Source organism: Botryllus schlosseri, chromosome 2, assembly GCF_051294905.1.
Source record: "Botryllus schlosseri isolate E-star chromosome 2, Bs_hap1, whole genome shotgun sequence".
Lineage (NCBI taxonomy): Eukaryota > Metazoa > Chordata > Ascidiacea > Stolidobranchia > Styelidae > Botryllus > Botryllus schlosseri.
This window is the reverse complement of record NC_137237.1, coordinates 9,842,599-9,856,745: the sequence shown is the minus strand read 5'-3', so window position 1 is coordinate 9,856,745 and position 14,147 is coordinate 9,842,599. Positions and strand designations below refer to the sequence as shown.

At 40.5% G+C, this 14,147-nt stretch overlaps 1 protein-coding gene across 1 annotated transcript; it reads left to right on the top strand.

Annotated features, from left to right (window-relative positions):
• Positions 1–521: 521 nt before the first annotated feature.
• On the top strand, positions 522–12,815 carry LOC145433422 (neuromedin U receptor homolog nmur-2-like). The gene is made up of 7 exons (XM_080310522.1): positions 522–1,248; positions 2,954–3,082; positions 3,159–3,288; positions 10,605–10,733; positions 11,758–11,906; positions 11,981–12,216; positions 12,281–12,815. The coding sequence occupies exons 1-7, from the start codon at positions 1,199–1,201 to the stop codon at positions 12,538–12,540; spliced, it is 1,083 nt and encodes a 360-aa protein (XP_080166648.1). The 5' UTR covers positions 522–1,198; the 3' UTR covers positions 12,541–12,815.
• The last annotated feature ends 1,332 nt before the right edge of the window (positions 12,816–14,147 follow it).

Genomic DNA, 14,147 nt, shown 5'->3' with positions numbered 1-14,147 from the left:
TACTTTCTGGGTTTGCTGCCTTCGGACACCGCAGTCCTCGGTCTATCTCTATTTTTTATAGTTGTCATGACAGCATTATCCAATTATGCAGTCTGTACTTGATGCGAGCAGCTTCTGCATGATCAACTTTAGTCGCAAAAGTGCACTACGCAAGATATACAATGAGGGTTTTCAACCGGATGCAGAGAAAATTTACCGTTGCCATTAACTAAGCGTTCCTGATGCACAATGAAGCTGCGTATACGCTGCTATTTACGCTTGAGGTAGTGTTCGAGTTGGACAGTATAGTTGGCATGGTTGTAGGCTTCGTATCTTTGTAGACTTGTGTTAGCATTTATATTGTGAAGTATAATAGAATATAATATCTTCATCGTCAAATTACGACCATATATCCAACGGTTAAGATATACTCTTGTAACATTGAACAGTAATTGATCTACATTACATGCATGGACAATCGATCCATATTCAATCTCGAATGGATCGATATGCCCCCGATTACTAGAACTCTACAATTGTACACATTTTAAAATTTCGTGTATGACCGTGTCGCATGCCAGAATTCCGTATATGCAATTTCACTATATGTATAAAATGTGTCATGATTCACTTTAACGCAGATTCGTGAGATCACATCCTGTACATAGGCGCGATTACTCGTTGAAAATGGGGAATGTAGGTCGGATCGCGTACAATCGGGTCGTGATGTGATTCTTTAGAGGCGCCGTGGTCGGTTCTAATTCGAAATAGCGGATATCAGGGAAAATCGTGCCCTTATAATCCCAATTCTGATTACAGTGGAAGAGCAATAATTCCTTGGAATCCATGGTGTCGCATTGATTGATTCTTCGGGTCATGGGTATAAAATGTATCAGATTTATATAGAGATACGTTTGACATTTCCGAGTGTAGCGAGAAGGAACTATTATTCACACGATTAATTTTACAGATTACATTATTAGTACGATGTTAATACCATGCGGAATATTTGAACATGAGTATATATTGCATTTCTCTGCATATTTGCAGCACTCGCTATTCTCACGGTGATGACCAACAGTTGGGTTACATTATTTATGTCCAGATTAGCTATTCTTTTATGTGATTAAGATTCCTGGCAAGCTAGAAATTTGAAGTCGGTGCGGATCGTATGAAATTAGTAGATCCGAGTTGATTGCTATTATTGAAGGTCAGAAGAATGAGTTACAACGCTTCGATGACTCCGTTTGATAATGGAACGACGATACCGTAAGTCTCGCTATATTTCCTTCACTCACACAATTTCAATATGAGAACGAATATAACCGTATTCGAGTTAATCGATTGTATCGCATTGTATAGGCGAAGGCTATGCAGTACTTTTGTACGCGAGTCAAAACAGATGAGATAGTTCGAACTCGACATTGCGATTGGTATAAAATTCTCGGAACTGTGTGTAAGCTCTGTCAAGACTTAAAACACGTGGGTGAAAGCACGAATCTACCATTGTTAGAATATGTTGCTATAACCATAGCCACGGAATCTTGCAAGCAAAAATGTCGTAAGAATCACATGGAATGCAGTGTTCCAATGCAGAAAACATGACCACGATTTACACAATTTACAATCGACTTATATGGTGTTCACTGTGCTCATACTACTGGATACAAGGTATCATTGTCGACGACATTTCCGTTTGCGTGCACATACAACCAAAGTTTATTTATTACTCACATATAAAATTTCGGTGTTATGTCGTCTACAAAATATATACTTGTGGCAATATGACGTAAATTACAGTGTGTCACACCGCGCGATATGAATGATGCTGAGAGGACATAGGAATATCCCATCCCGACAGTACCATGATAAACCTGCATCATGGGACACATGGGAAGAAATGATGCATTGATATTGATACCACCTGTAATAGCTATGCCATGTATGGATTCTGTCATGGCTAATACATTTTGTCAAATATATAGAATAGAATATCCGATGCATACAGACACATGTGTGCGCGGAATGCCCATTGAGAAAAATGGAAAGCGAACGCACGGCGTACCGTACGCTTTCGATGGCAAAATGACGCTTCAAAAGATACAATTTTCGCACTTCCGCTGCAGACTAATTAACCCTTATTGCCGCGCATTAACCCTCTCGCTACTGCAGCTTACAACCGCAATTAGCCCTATCGGTACCTGAATCATTGTTGCTTTCTGGCATGCATATTAACCCTTCTATTGCAAGACATCACAATTTTACAATATGTTTTCATTATCGGGTTAGTTATAATAAAATCCACCACGAGAATACATACAAAATACCGGTGACATGCAGACAGGCAGTCATATAAAATTCATAAAACGACACATTGATTTCAATCGAAATACAGAGAGATCTTTTTTCCAGGACAAGTTTGATGCAACTATTCCAGTTCCTGAGATGAGCATATCTCCTCTCTTGAATTGAAATATTGACAAAATATGGTTTATCAAACAAGTCATTGCCTTGGAGGTTAGAATATGATCAAGGCAACGCAGAGCTACCATAAGCAGCCTACTTACTGTGTGGCACGCTAACCTCATTCAGAGTCCAATTGTGAATGATTTCTGCCAATTTTAGGCTTGGTGCGGTCTCTAGTGTCTGGATAATTCCACTGACCTCATATTCGTGCGATGTACTGTCATCCAGATATCATTAGTGGTGATAGACGGCTGATCATGGAAATTGTCGCTGCAAGTTGAACCAATGCTTCGAGGACGATATTTTATAAACTGCTGCGAGTGCTGCCTGCGACAACGCTGCATTCTTTTCATTTCACCATCAGGTTTATTCGGATGTTTGGGCATATCGCAATCACTTCATGGCTTCATTCTCTATCGTAAAGTAAAGGCTAAATGTAGCAACAAAATAACTCATAGAATTGGCGCCAAAACGTACTTTGGAAATGAAGTGCAATTACACCTAACAGGACTTACATCAAGCCGTTCGACGACAGCGTAACCATCCTTTCCGGCACAGTGATATTTCTCTTTCTGGCGATCGGTGTATTTTTGAACACTCTCACGATTGTGGTGATACGGAGCACTCCTAAGTTAAGGTCAGTGAATGCGCTATTGCGCGCTGTCCGTTTGTCCGCAACGAAAGTACTTGACGCAGTCTCTTTCCGTGCGCAGAAACGTATTCATGTTCTTCATCATGTCGCTTTGCGTCTCTGATTTGATGTCTGCGCTCATAAGCCCGTTATTTTGGTACCGAAGAACATTGGGATTCGACGTCTGGTTGCCGCCGAACTTCTTCTGCAAAGTAGGTATACGGTACTTTCTGTCGTTCATTCTTTCATTCATCAGTATTTTCATCAATTCAAAACACCAGATTACGATAGAATGAAGAGATAGGTGTCGAAACGAGTAGGAGCAGTCTTTCAATCAAACACCCATCTTGTTCTAGAATGGGAGTCGCCAACTCAAAATAGGCAAAGGGCCTCTTCTCCAAGTTGATAGGGCCGTAACCCACAATATTGCAGTATCGAGATATAAATATAACTTATCCTCGGAGTTGGTCATTGTAGTCAACGTTGCCACTCAACTAGATGTAGAAGTAACGGAATTTCTACTTAATTACAACTAGAAGTAGCAATTTCCCAGACATGTCAAAACTAAAACTAAAGTGAAAGTAGCAAATGAAGGGTTTGAAAAGCACTCAAAAACTTCTGTTCGCGTTTTGTTATTGAGTGTCTAGTAACTCCTCCTTGCGAAATACTGACAAACACTGCATTTGTTTCTGAGAGCAGTAGTTCCGAAACAGATGGGACAGAGGGTTTGGTCATTACATTCACAGAGCAAACAGTACCCCCATTTCTCTAGAATAGCGTGTTTCATACAATCACTTTTATTGGATGTTATAATACATGAGCGCAACTCACTTAATGACTATCCGGGTATTTCAAAGCGATGAGAAGTATAGATTCAGTAATACTGGGCACCCATCAAGAGAAAGTCAAGCACACTATTGTCATTGTTTGCATCTGGCCTATTGCCACGCCAATTCAATGACCACTAGTTGCCATCAGCCAGTCCGCCATTCAAATCACGCTATGTTACCGAAACACCCATAATATGTAGAAGAGACTGATGTAGATGATCGCATGGGATGATATTATTATGAACATTCTTGCCGTTGCGAAACGGATATTATTATAAGCATTCAAATATATAAATAGTCACGTGTTTTTCCCGGAATCTGAAACCAGCCGCGGGTCGCCGAATATGTCGTGGCGCCGGCGCCGGCAGTCCGCGAGGTTATTACTCCATATAAATAGATAACATGCAGATCAGTTGCACATTCAATGAAAAACATGAGATAACATAAGAAAAAACGGCAAGCGATGAAAATCATGCGGCGTGTAACGGTATAGTGGAAGTCGATATATCAGACCTTGGTATGGTAATCCCGAGCGCTGACCAGTATTTATTCAGTGGAATCTGCGTCTATTTTGACTTGAATGTGGGCACTGGGCAATAGGGCTGTTCAAAAACAACCTTTTTTCCCGGAATCCAGCCATTCACTGATTAAATTGTCAGGTTACCCTAAAGAACGCTGCACACCAAATTTGGTTCGATTCTAACAAGTATAGGACTCCGCAGATCCAATTAAAATTTTTAATTTATCATGGAAAATTGAAAATAAAATTTTCCAAATTTTTCTGCCAACCCCATGAAATTGTTGAGCTGTCTTTAAAGACGTTGCAAAACAAATTTGAGTCAATTCCGACCAGTAGAAGCGGAGTTATGTGAGATTTTCGTTGATAAATCGCGGATTATCCACCGATCAAGGATAATCCGAGAATTCTCATCGAAAAACTCACATAACTCCGCTTCTACTGGTCGGAATTGACTCAAATTTGTATTGCAACCTGACAATTTAATCAGTGAATGGCTTGAATCCGGGTAAAAAAGTTATTTCTGAACAGCCCTACTGGGCAACGCGTGAATGTGTACTATCGGATTGCCAGTGAAATGCTATTCCACAGTCGTCGTCTATACATTGATTGATAGGCTTGCCCTGCGTTAAACGACAGTTCCATTACGTCCATATTGATCAGCCGGTCGATACGATTTTATCAACCAATTAGGATTACTACAGAATTTTCATTCTGTTACTACAACCAAATACTCCCGGATGAAGCGAACCGATTAGGAGAGAAATTAGCACCCCGGGCGTTGACCCTTCAACGGAGGAGAAGAAAACGTCGTTTCATATCGTTCAATAAAGGTAACCACTATACGTGCGTACAGATGATCATCACTTATATGCGGAGGACTGTTATTTGAAATTACATATGCGCAATTACCGATAACGTAGCGGCACGTCTGAACGTAATTGGTCGACTTGTTATCGTCAGGGATATCCCTGGTTATCACAGCGTAAGTCACGCACGTCGAATGCGCCTTACGCCGCGTACAGTTTTGGGGAGATACCGATACCAGCACAGAGCTGAATAGTCAGCAGAGATATCCCTGTGAATAGTATGCGGAGGGCGTGTCGCGTAGGTACTAGGTAGGCGTGGTTCAAGGATTTTACTGCGCCGTAAGGTGCACTACCAGCCCAGACCTTATATTTATGGCGAAAGTGCAAATGCTAATAACATAACGTGAAATAACGCGCTAATCACAATGTGAACGATTGAATAATATATGGTAAATCGACTTATTGCGATTAGCTTATTGTGGATGATTGAATATTGAATAATATATGGTAAATCGACTAACTGCGATTAGCGCGACATTCTAGCATTGCGTAATGCTAGCACTCCATAATACTGGGTGATATTATAGAATTCATTCCCTATGGCAGTGGTTCTCAACCTTTTTGTCTTCACGGACCCCTTTTGGACCGTCATGGACCCTCGCAGGCCCCTCAAGTTTTGGTTCAAATTTAGCTCTATCACCGTGCAACCGTCATCAGTTTTGTACAGATATTAACTGTAGGCTAGTGATAAACAGCAACAATATGACCTTTCTTGAAATTGACATCATACTATTTATGTGGACATTGGAAAGACGATTATGATTTTAAAGCGAATTCTATGGCTGCCATTTTTTGAAATAAGCTGCCGTGTCTCGAGAATCCGCGTCGTCGATTTGAGATGAACGAGTGCCGAAAATCTATTAATTTACATAAAGATAGGTGATGGCGAATGTAATAATAACGCGTAACACTTCCAACGACAACTTTGGGTCTGATCGCAACATACATGGCACCAATATCATCACCATCATCATTTTATTAATATAATGTCCAGCGTAGTCATTTCTATGTAGCAGATCATCTTGAAGTTATTCGGGAATAGCGGTTAATTAGGAATGGTGTGAACGTGAGGCTGTTATGTGTGTGAACCTCAGAAATTTAGGGGTTCACGTTCGCAAACGAACCTTGATAGGTTCTGCACTGTTAACCTTTTTTATATATTACAATTTTTCACGTCATTATGACATCGTTGGTTGAAATTCTTTGCATTTCAACTTCAGGCCACTCTATGCATGGCGCTGGCCGCATAAAAAAAGTCAACACTAAACCTTGCCATTCTCGAAATTTTTACTTGCTTTGTTACAAAATTTTGCTCGAAATATCCAGCTCTCCGTTTGTAAATAGGGCTGCGCGCAATGATTCGAGAACTCGAATCTGAATCGAGTAATTATTTTAATGATTCGAGTCGAGTAGCAAAAGTCGATTTTTCGAGTACTGAAATATACGCTCCTCGCCACTGCAAGTTAATTTATCAACGAGACTTAGTTTCGATACAATTTTCCACTGTGGAAACCTTGAAACCTTGATTGGCCAAAGTGTAATGAAACCCGTCTGGTCGAAAAAATACCAAACTATCTTTGATGTGATGGATAACAAGGATTATATTCTTTGTTGTGGCATAAAAGGTACATATTTAAACTTTGACATATTACATTCTTTTATGACGTCATAATGAATGATACTCGAATACTCGACTCGACTCGAAGCATTTTACGTGATTCAGAATCTAATCATTGAGGTACTCGATTTTGCCCAGCCCTATGTGAATAATTAGCGACTCTCTGGTGTGAGCTTGACCAGGAATCACGCAACATCAAGAGGGAAATACGATACATGTAGGTGGTTGCCAATGATGCTTATTCAACCAATAAATGAAATTCGGAATAGATCGTTGTCTAATGTAAAAAATCTAGCTGGCATACGGGCATAGCAGGCATCTTGATTTGATATGTTTATTGTATTATAAAAACAAATCCGTGTGATTGGGGTGTTGGATGCTCCTGTATAACATGTTAATGGGATGATATCGGTAGCAAGTATAGAAACCCGTTTTACACTCTGCTCAATATCAATGTAGCAATACTCAGACGCCGAATACATAGTCCGGTCTGGCCTAGTCCAAGGCGTGAGCTTATATTCCCTTGCAAGTCCCCGTCGAAATTGTTGGCAATGCCACGGAAAATATTGATTTTATGGGATTATTATATCACTTGATTGCCCCAGTGTATACATTTGGCGACCTTTAAAACGTCAATATGTATTTCAGCATTGTGACATAATGTGGCCCGAGTCGTCGCTAGGTCGCTAGGTCACATGTACATTAATATATCCCTTCACTGAAATGTAGCATTAAAATTTGCAATATGAGGTTCACGTTCGCGTTCACACAGAACCTTTCAAAAAGGTTCGCGTTCACATCACACGAACCTGAACCTTTCAGATGTTCACACCATCCCTACAGCGGTTATCACAGGGAAAAAATAGATTTTGTTTTGCAAGCGAATTTATTCCGAAGCCCTAACAAAACATCTCTAAACAGCAAAATGTTTGTATCAGTGGCAATTGGCGAATAAAGTGAATTTGCACACTATAATATTTCATCTCAGACGGCCATGCAGTTTTCCTGAGTCCTTCAGTTTTAGCAGTTATGAAGCGAAACTGCTTCGACATGTTATCACATATTTTGCAAATTTGGAGGTTGCGCGGACCCCCTGAAATTGATTCGCGGACCCCCCGTTGAGAACCACTGCCCTATGGAATACGTTCATTTAGTCCAGTGCCGCTAACGCAAAACTGGTCGCGGGCATCTTTTCAAATTTCGTTGAGGTCGCGGGCCGCAAGAATGCACTATCGAGACAAAATATGCCACACAGTTTAGAAATCACGTTTTTAAAACTTTGTACGTCAGCACAACGCTGCGCTCTCAAACATGGGCGACTGACGTGTCATATAGGTCACCACGAAAGAAGTAATAGTTTATTAAAGTAGTGCAAATACATCCAGAAAGATCATGATCGTCATTTTCATTATATTTAGAACTATGAGCTGCGCACCATACATGACAACGTTTTTCAGCGACTAAGGAATCGATATTAGGGCTGGCGAGACACGCGGACTATCTCCATGGGTCCCAAACTCATCAGTGCTGGCGGGCCAATTTCCTAGTTTTGATGACGCCGCGGGCCGCAGCATCAATAATAGGGGTTTCAATGTATAATTCCTAAGAATAGGCCTTATTTAACGGATCCTTGCAGATTGTCATGCCACAAATATCGTGGAAATGTAATTCACTATTGTACTTTTCACGGTTGACACGCTGCACATAATTTGTCAAAATAATGATTTATATGCACCATGCGAGAGGAAAAATACATCATGACATCGCAAAAGCTGCCGCGTTATAATGCTGCAGCTTGCGGAAATTTGACGTGCCACAATTAGAGGTAGAATATTTTAGAATGCACCCAAGATTGATCTGATATCATAGCATTTAGGCAGTGTAGCCTAATCCGGGTTTCTGGTGTAGACATAAGTAGGCTATCGTTCATGTCATTGCCGAAGTCAAATTAAATCAGCGTTAGCTTTGCCTACGATTGGAACAGATCAATAACAACTTAAATATAATAAATATTGTGTCATATAGTAATAGCGGTGTTACTTAACCTTTTTAGCGATCGTAGCCCTTGTGCTTTCAATAAGATTTCTCGTATACACCTGTCCATTCTCAACACAATTCCTGACGGTACCTATATTAATACAAAAAAGTCTATTCACATAAACTCGCGCGTAGAGCGAAGAATTTTTTAAAGTTTAATAAATGAGCCCATAAAATATTCCACTTTTTTGGGGGTTTGCAAAATAGTTTTTGGCTCTAGATCGCATGTAGGCTTGATTTCACAATGCATCTCGTACCCCGTGATGTGGTGATTCGTACCCCTGGTTAAGAACCCCTGGAATAGAAATGTCCAATCGTCGAAGAATCCATTGATGTTACAGCTATGGAGCGTACCACTAATTTTTCGGATCCGGCAATAATACCACGAGTAAAGAGACCAATGATCACCCAGGATGTGACTAACTATACATCATGGGAGCAACAGATTGGCAATGATTTCCATACTGACATGATTAAATAGCTATATACGTTACGCAATGGAAGTTGCGACTTATTGATTATATTACTATTCCCCGTGACAGTTTGATAGTTTGTTGCGTCCGTGGTCGAACCAGATCAAGGCGCCGAGTCACGAGTCCTTCTCTGATTGTAACGTTTGACCCAACTCAACTCGATTTTAACACCTACGTCCGAATTCGAGTAATTCTACGAACGGGTTGCGCCCAAGTCCAAATCACAATTTTCAGTCACGAATCATCAACGGGTCATGTTTTATCATCATCAACTAGAAATGTGACATAATAGATGATCTTCCACCGTATGACAGCTTTTGAAAGTGATGTGATGGTGAAGTTTAATGCGACTTCAGGTATTTGGAGAAGTTTTAGATAAACTTTAACTTCTCAAATCTAAAAAAATATGTGGCAGTTGAATATATTGTCGAATACTTGAAAATCCAAAATGCCGTCGCGGGCCGCATGTTTGAGACCCCTGTTCTAAAGCTTGATAATGTAAGAAGACCGAAGGCGTCTTGGTCTTGGCAGTGTCTGAGCCATTGAACCTCAAGGCGCCCATTGTCCATTCATATCAGCTGATTCTCCCTATATGCTGTTGCTATCGCCGAAGCCGTTTCAACTAGTGAGGAATAACGATGTTTGGCAAAGGCGAATAGCTTATATTGAAGCAACAACACTTTGAAACTGATCTAAATTTCAGCATTTCTAAATACTTAAGTTTGCGTTCTTCCGAAATCTCAAATTAGTTCGCAGGCCACAAAATATGACCTTGCGGGCTGCGTGATGGCGACCCGTGATTTAGTCTCTGATTAGCCCACATTAGGGAGGTCAATCTGTTATGCAAGGTGTTTACCAGAGTTTCACGGTCGTTTGCATTTGATCTTTAAGCGCCGATAAACATGGATTTAATTGTATTCGGTATCCCATGGTCACTCTACTCTTCGCGTGGTAGTGTCAGCTGAGCCCCAAAATAAGGGTGCCGCACATCCAAACTTCTGTGCTTATGGGCATTTATTATATATTTCTTCTGACACCCCGAGAAGTTTATATAACTCTTTGATGTAATCCTCCTCTGCCAGGCTATATTTTTAGACTGATAGCGTTTTATCAAACATCTATTTTCCATGGTCACTTCACAACATTGCGCTGTATTTGTATTTTTATTTTTATTTTTATGTCAGCTCTTCTGGTCTGTCGATCTCATGACAACCTTCTCCACCTCCATGCATATTCTAGACTTTGCCATTCTGCGATATCTGTCGATACAACATCCCAGTACCTTCCAGCGGATCTCGGAAAGACGAGCGAAGGTAGAGCTATGCGTAAATACTATATCTTTCAGTTCCTACATTAATAGATTATGTATATGATTCGCATTTATGCAGGCCTATCTGTATCGACTTGACACAAATCAGAAGTTCTCTTCTATTAACTTTACGCCTGATGGATGCTATCATCTTCCGGCCAGTATATACAGTATACACAATGCGCAACTTTAGCTTCAAAATTCGATTTTATATGTAAACTATGGCAGGCCACGCAACGTGATAGGTTGTTGCTATTGTGCTCTAAGGCCATGCTATAAATGTTTCGGGATGCCATGCTATTATGTTGCATACAGTGGCCCATTGTCCAGATATACATAATGATTCAGTATCAGCCGGTAAAATCATGCGTATTGCATAGCGTTATCATATTTTGGAATCCAGAAACCAGGGCACTTTTAAAAAAATACTAAAAGCTAGTTTACCGAAATTGAAATCAGCTGATTTTGAAATATTTACTGAAAAGCTTGTTGTATTGACTAAAAAATGGTCACCACTTTCACTCGATTCCCGCATTACCCAGTTTTTACGATATTTCTGTGGTGTTGACTAAAAAAAAGCCATCACAATGATTCGACACCCGAATGACCCGCTCGAACGTCCGTCATTTAAGCCTATTTTCAGTTGACCCCGTCCATTCGCCTAGTTGTAAAAGCTGTAAATGAAGACGAATTGCCAAAATGGAGGACATTCAGGCGTCCTCGGACGTATGGTAACTCTAGTATTGTATCATTCGACTCGTCATTTACGTAGTGTTATCTCGGCAGCTGGCGACGCACGAATTAATGCATTTTATCTGAATGTGAGAAGTCATAAAAACGCCCATCAACGCCAAATATAATATTAGTTGAAATGTTCCAACCCTTCTCAAAAAGTATTGCAGTGAAGCTCGTCGACTCATTTTCTAACAAAGGCAACACACAATATAGTCTGTTATCCCACCTATGACGAACCAAAAATACAGTTCCTCAGTGATTGTTAATATGGTGCATTATTCTGAATCTCACAGCTTTGGATCTTCCTAACATGGGTAATCGCTTTTCTGTGCGGATTCGTGCCGCTGTGGATCTTTACCGGGGCCGTGCCTGGAGAACAAAGAGATCGCAACAGCGGTGAAAAGAATGAAAAATGGCCCGCGTGCACCCTGCTGTTAGAAACGTATGTCTGATCACTGCTGAGTGCAGAACCAACTCGTCATCATTATTGTTACGAACAAACTTCGTATATTTTAGACTTGACGACTATATGAAATACTCAATGTCGAGCTACATCGTCCTAATCCTGCTACCGATGATAGTGGTCGCAATAGTGTCTGTGTTGATCTGCCGGTCTGTCCATTACCACGCGAAATCGTCATTGGTGAACGACGACAAAGCGACGAAAAAGCGCCTCCGAAAAGAAAGACAGGCCGTGCTGCAGTTAGTGCTCATCGTGGTGTCCTTCATATTCGGATATCTTCCCTTCGTCAGTAAGTACTCAAATGAATCTAACTAGGTTCACCCGACAATGACCGTTTATCTCTCTTTTCTCAGCGTATGAGATCTGGTCTGCTTTCGGCAGCGCTCACGTTGTGGTCGACTATTGGTTTGGCCTTGGTCAGTATTTCTGCTTGAGGTTCTCGGAGTGCATGAACCCGGTGTTTTACAACATCAGCTCCTCGAAAATGCGTAGGAACACGAAGAGGTATCTCAACAACATGTGCAAGTTCTGCGGCTGCGCTGATAAATCCGGGAGTCGTGCAGCGTCGGAAACCTCGAGCTTTGAAGTCGGCGCTACGAATTTGGGTGTTTGAAGAGTTTTTCGACGGGATGACAATAGTATAGATGCATCTTGAGTGAAATTACTTCAATACCAACACGGTAGCAGAAAAAGCGGGGATTCGGGAATCAACCGAATTCAGCAGCATCCCGATAAGCTTCTATGTAACTCGTCCTGTAGTTATTTGCACCATATTTCTGTACGATTAATAATCGTATACAAGACACACTGCGATATAAATAAAAGATATGTTCGTTGTTGAAACGATCAAGAACGACCTCAGCCCGTTGTAACAATGTTCGATGTTGATCTTTTCGCCTGTCCAACTATACTTCTGAAACTTTTCTTTCGTACTTTCATCCGCCCGCCTTTATATAAGTCCAAATTAGGTCCAAATTGTAGCGTTAGGTCAAAAAATGTCAAAATTGTTTACTAAGTTAAAACTTTTTTGCAACCTGCATTTCGTTTATATCGTAGATTTTGCACTGTCGGTGAACTTATCATTTGACATTTTACAGCTTGTCGCCTATACTTTATAGGCCTACCGTTGTAGAGGGCCCATTGTCTGCTCATTGAGAATCATAAACATTCAAATAAAACAAATAGGTTTACATGGTGTTATGCTCAACGTACCGCAATATCCCAACTGAAGCAAGACTGCGTGGGCATTTCATAGTTCTTAAGATCAAGAGGCGCACGATGAAAAATTGTGATGTAGACACCATTGCCAGAATGAAGCAACACGGTTTGTCACCAGCAGTGTACGCACAACTTCAGTGTTGTCAGCCAACAACTGCTGCTTTTGAACGGTCTTTCTCCATTCTTGGCAAGGTATACTTAGTAAGGACAGACACTTTCTACCCGAGAATGTGGGAAAATATCATTCGTTGTAATACAAAGAATTTCAAAAATTTCTACCATAATGCGCAATGTAGGATAACTAATGGAATTTTTCGTAGGGCCGGATTTCGTTAAAATAAAGTTTTTCCATGTAACAATTTGTCCGTTTGCGAGGGATAAAAGTTTTTTGCATGCCAAACTACTTCGTAAGGACAGACAGCTCCAACCAGAAATGAAGATAAGTAGTACAATTCTAACATTATGTCGGAAAACACTTAATTTGCATACATTATGTCAAATTTGGTCAAAATTAAGATTTTAATGTCATAAAATGTCAAAATTTCGATGTTTTAGGTCAGAATCTTCCATATTTAGGTAAAAAAATCGCCCTAAATATTAGGCAATTTGACATATACTATTCTATCGGCACTCTAATTGGGAAGTTTTCGATAAAGCTATCAGTTGTATCTGTAGTAAATTCTACGTTTTAATGGACATTGCCATATATCCCTTATATAAGTACAGTGTACACCAGGGGTGTCGAACATACGACCCGCCCGACCATTTCATCCGGCCCGCGAGGTCATTCTGAGTAAATTGAAAAACTATTGTATTATACATACAGTACATTCCTGATAGTAGTGAATGTCGAGCATGTCCATCGGCCACATTTTAACCATCTGTCGACAGTGTTGAGTTTTCACTCAAGTAGCCATCAGGAACAAGGTGGTGACATTGACACTACATTATGGGAAGGAAAAAAATAGCACATTCTGTTCAGAGTTTTCTGGGAAATTCGAC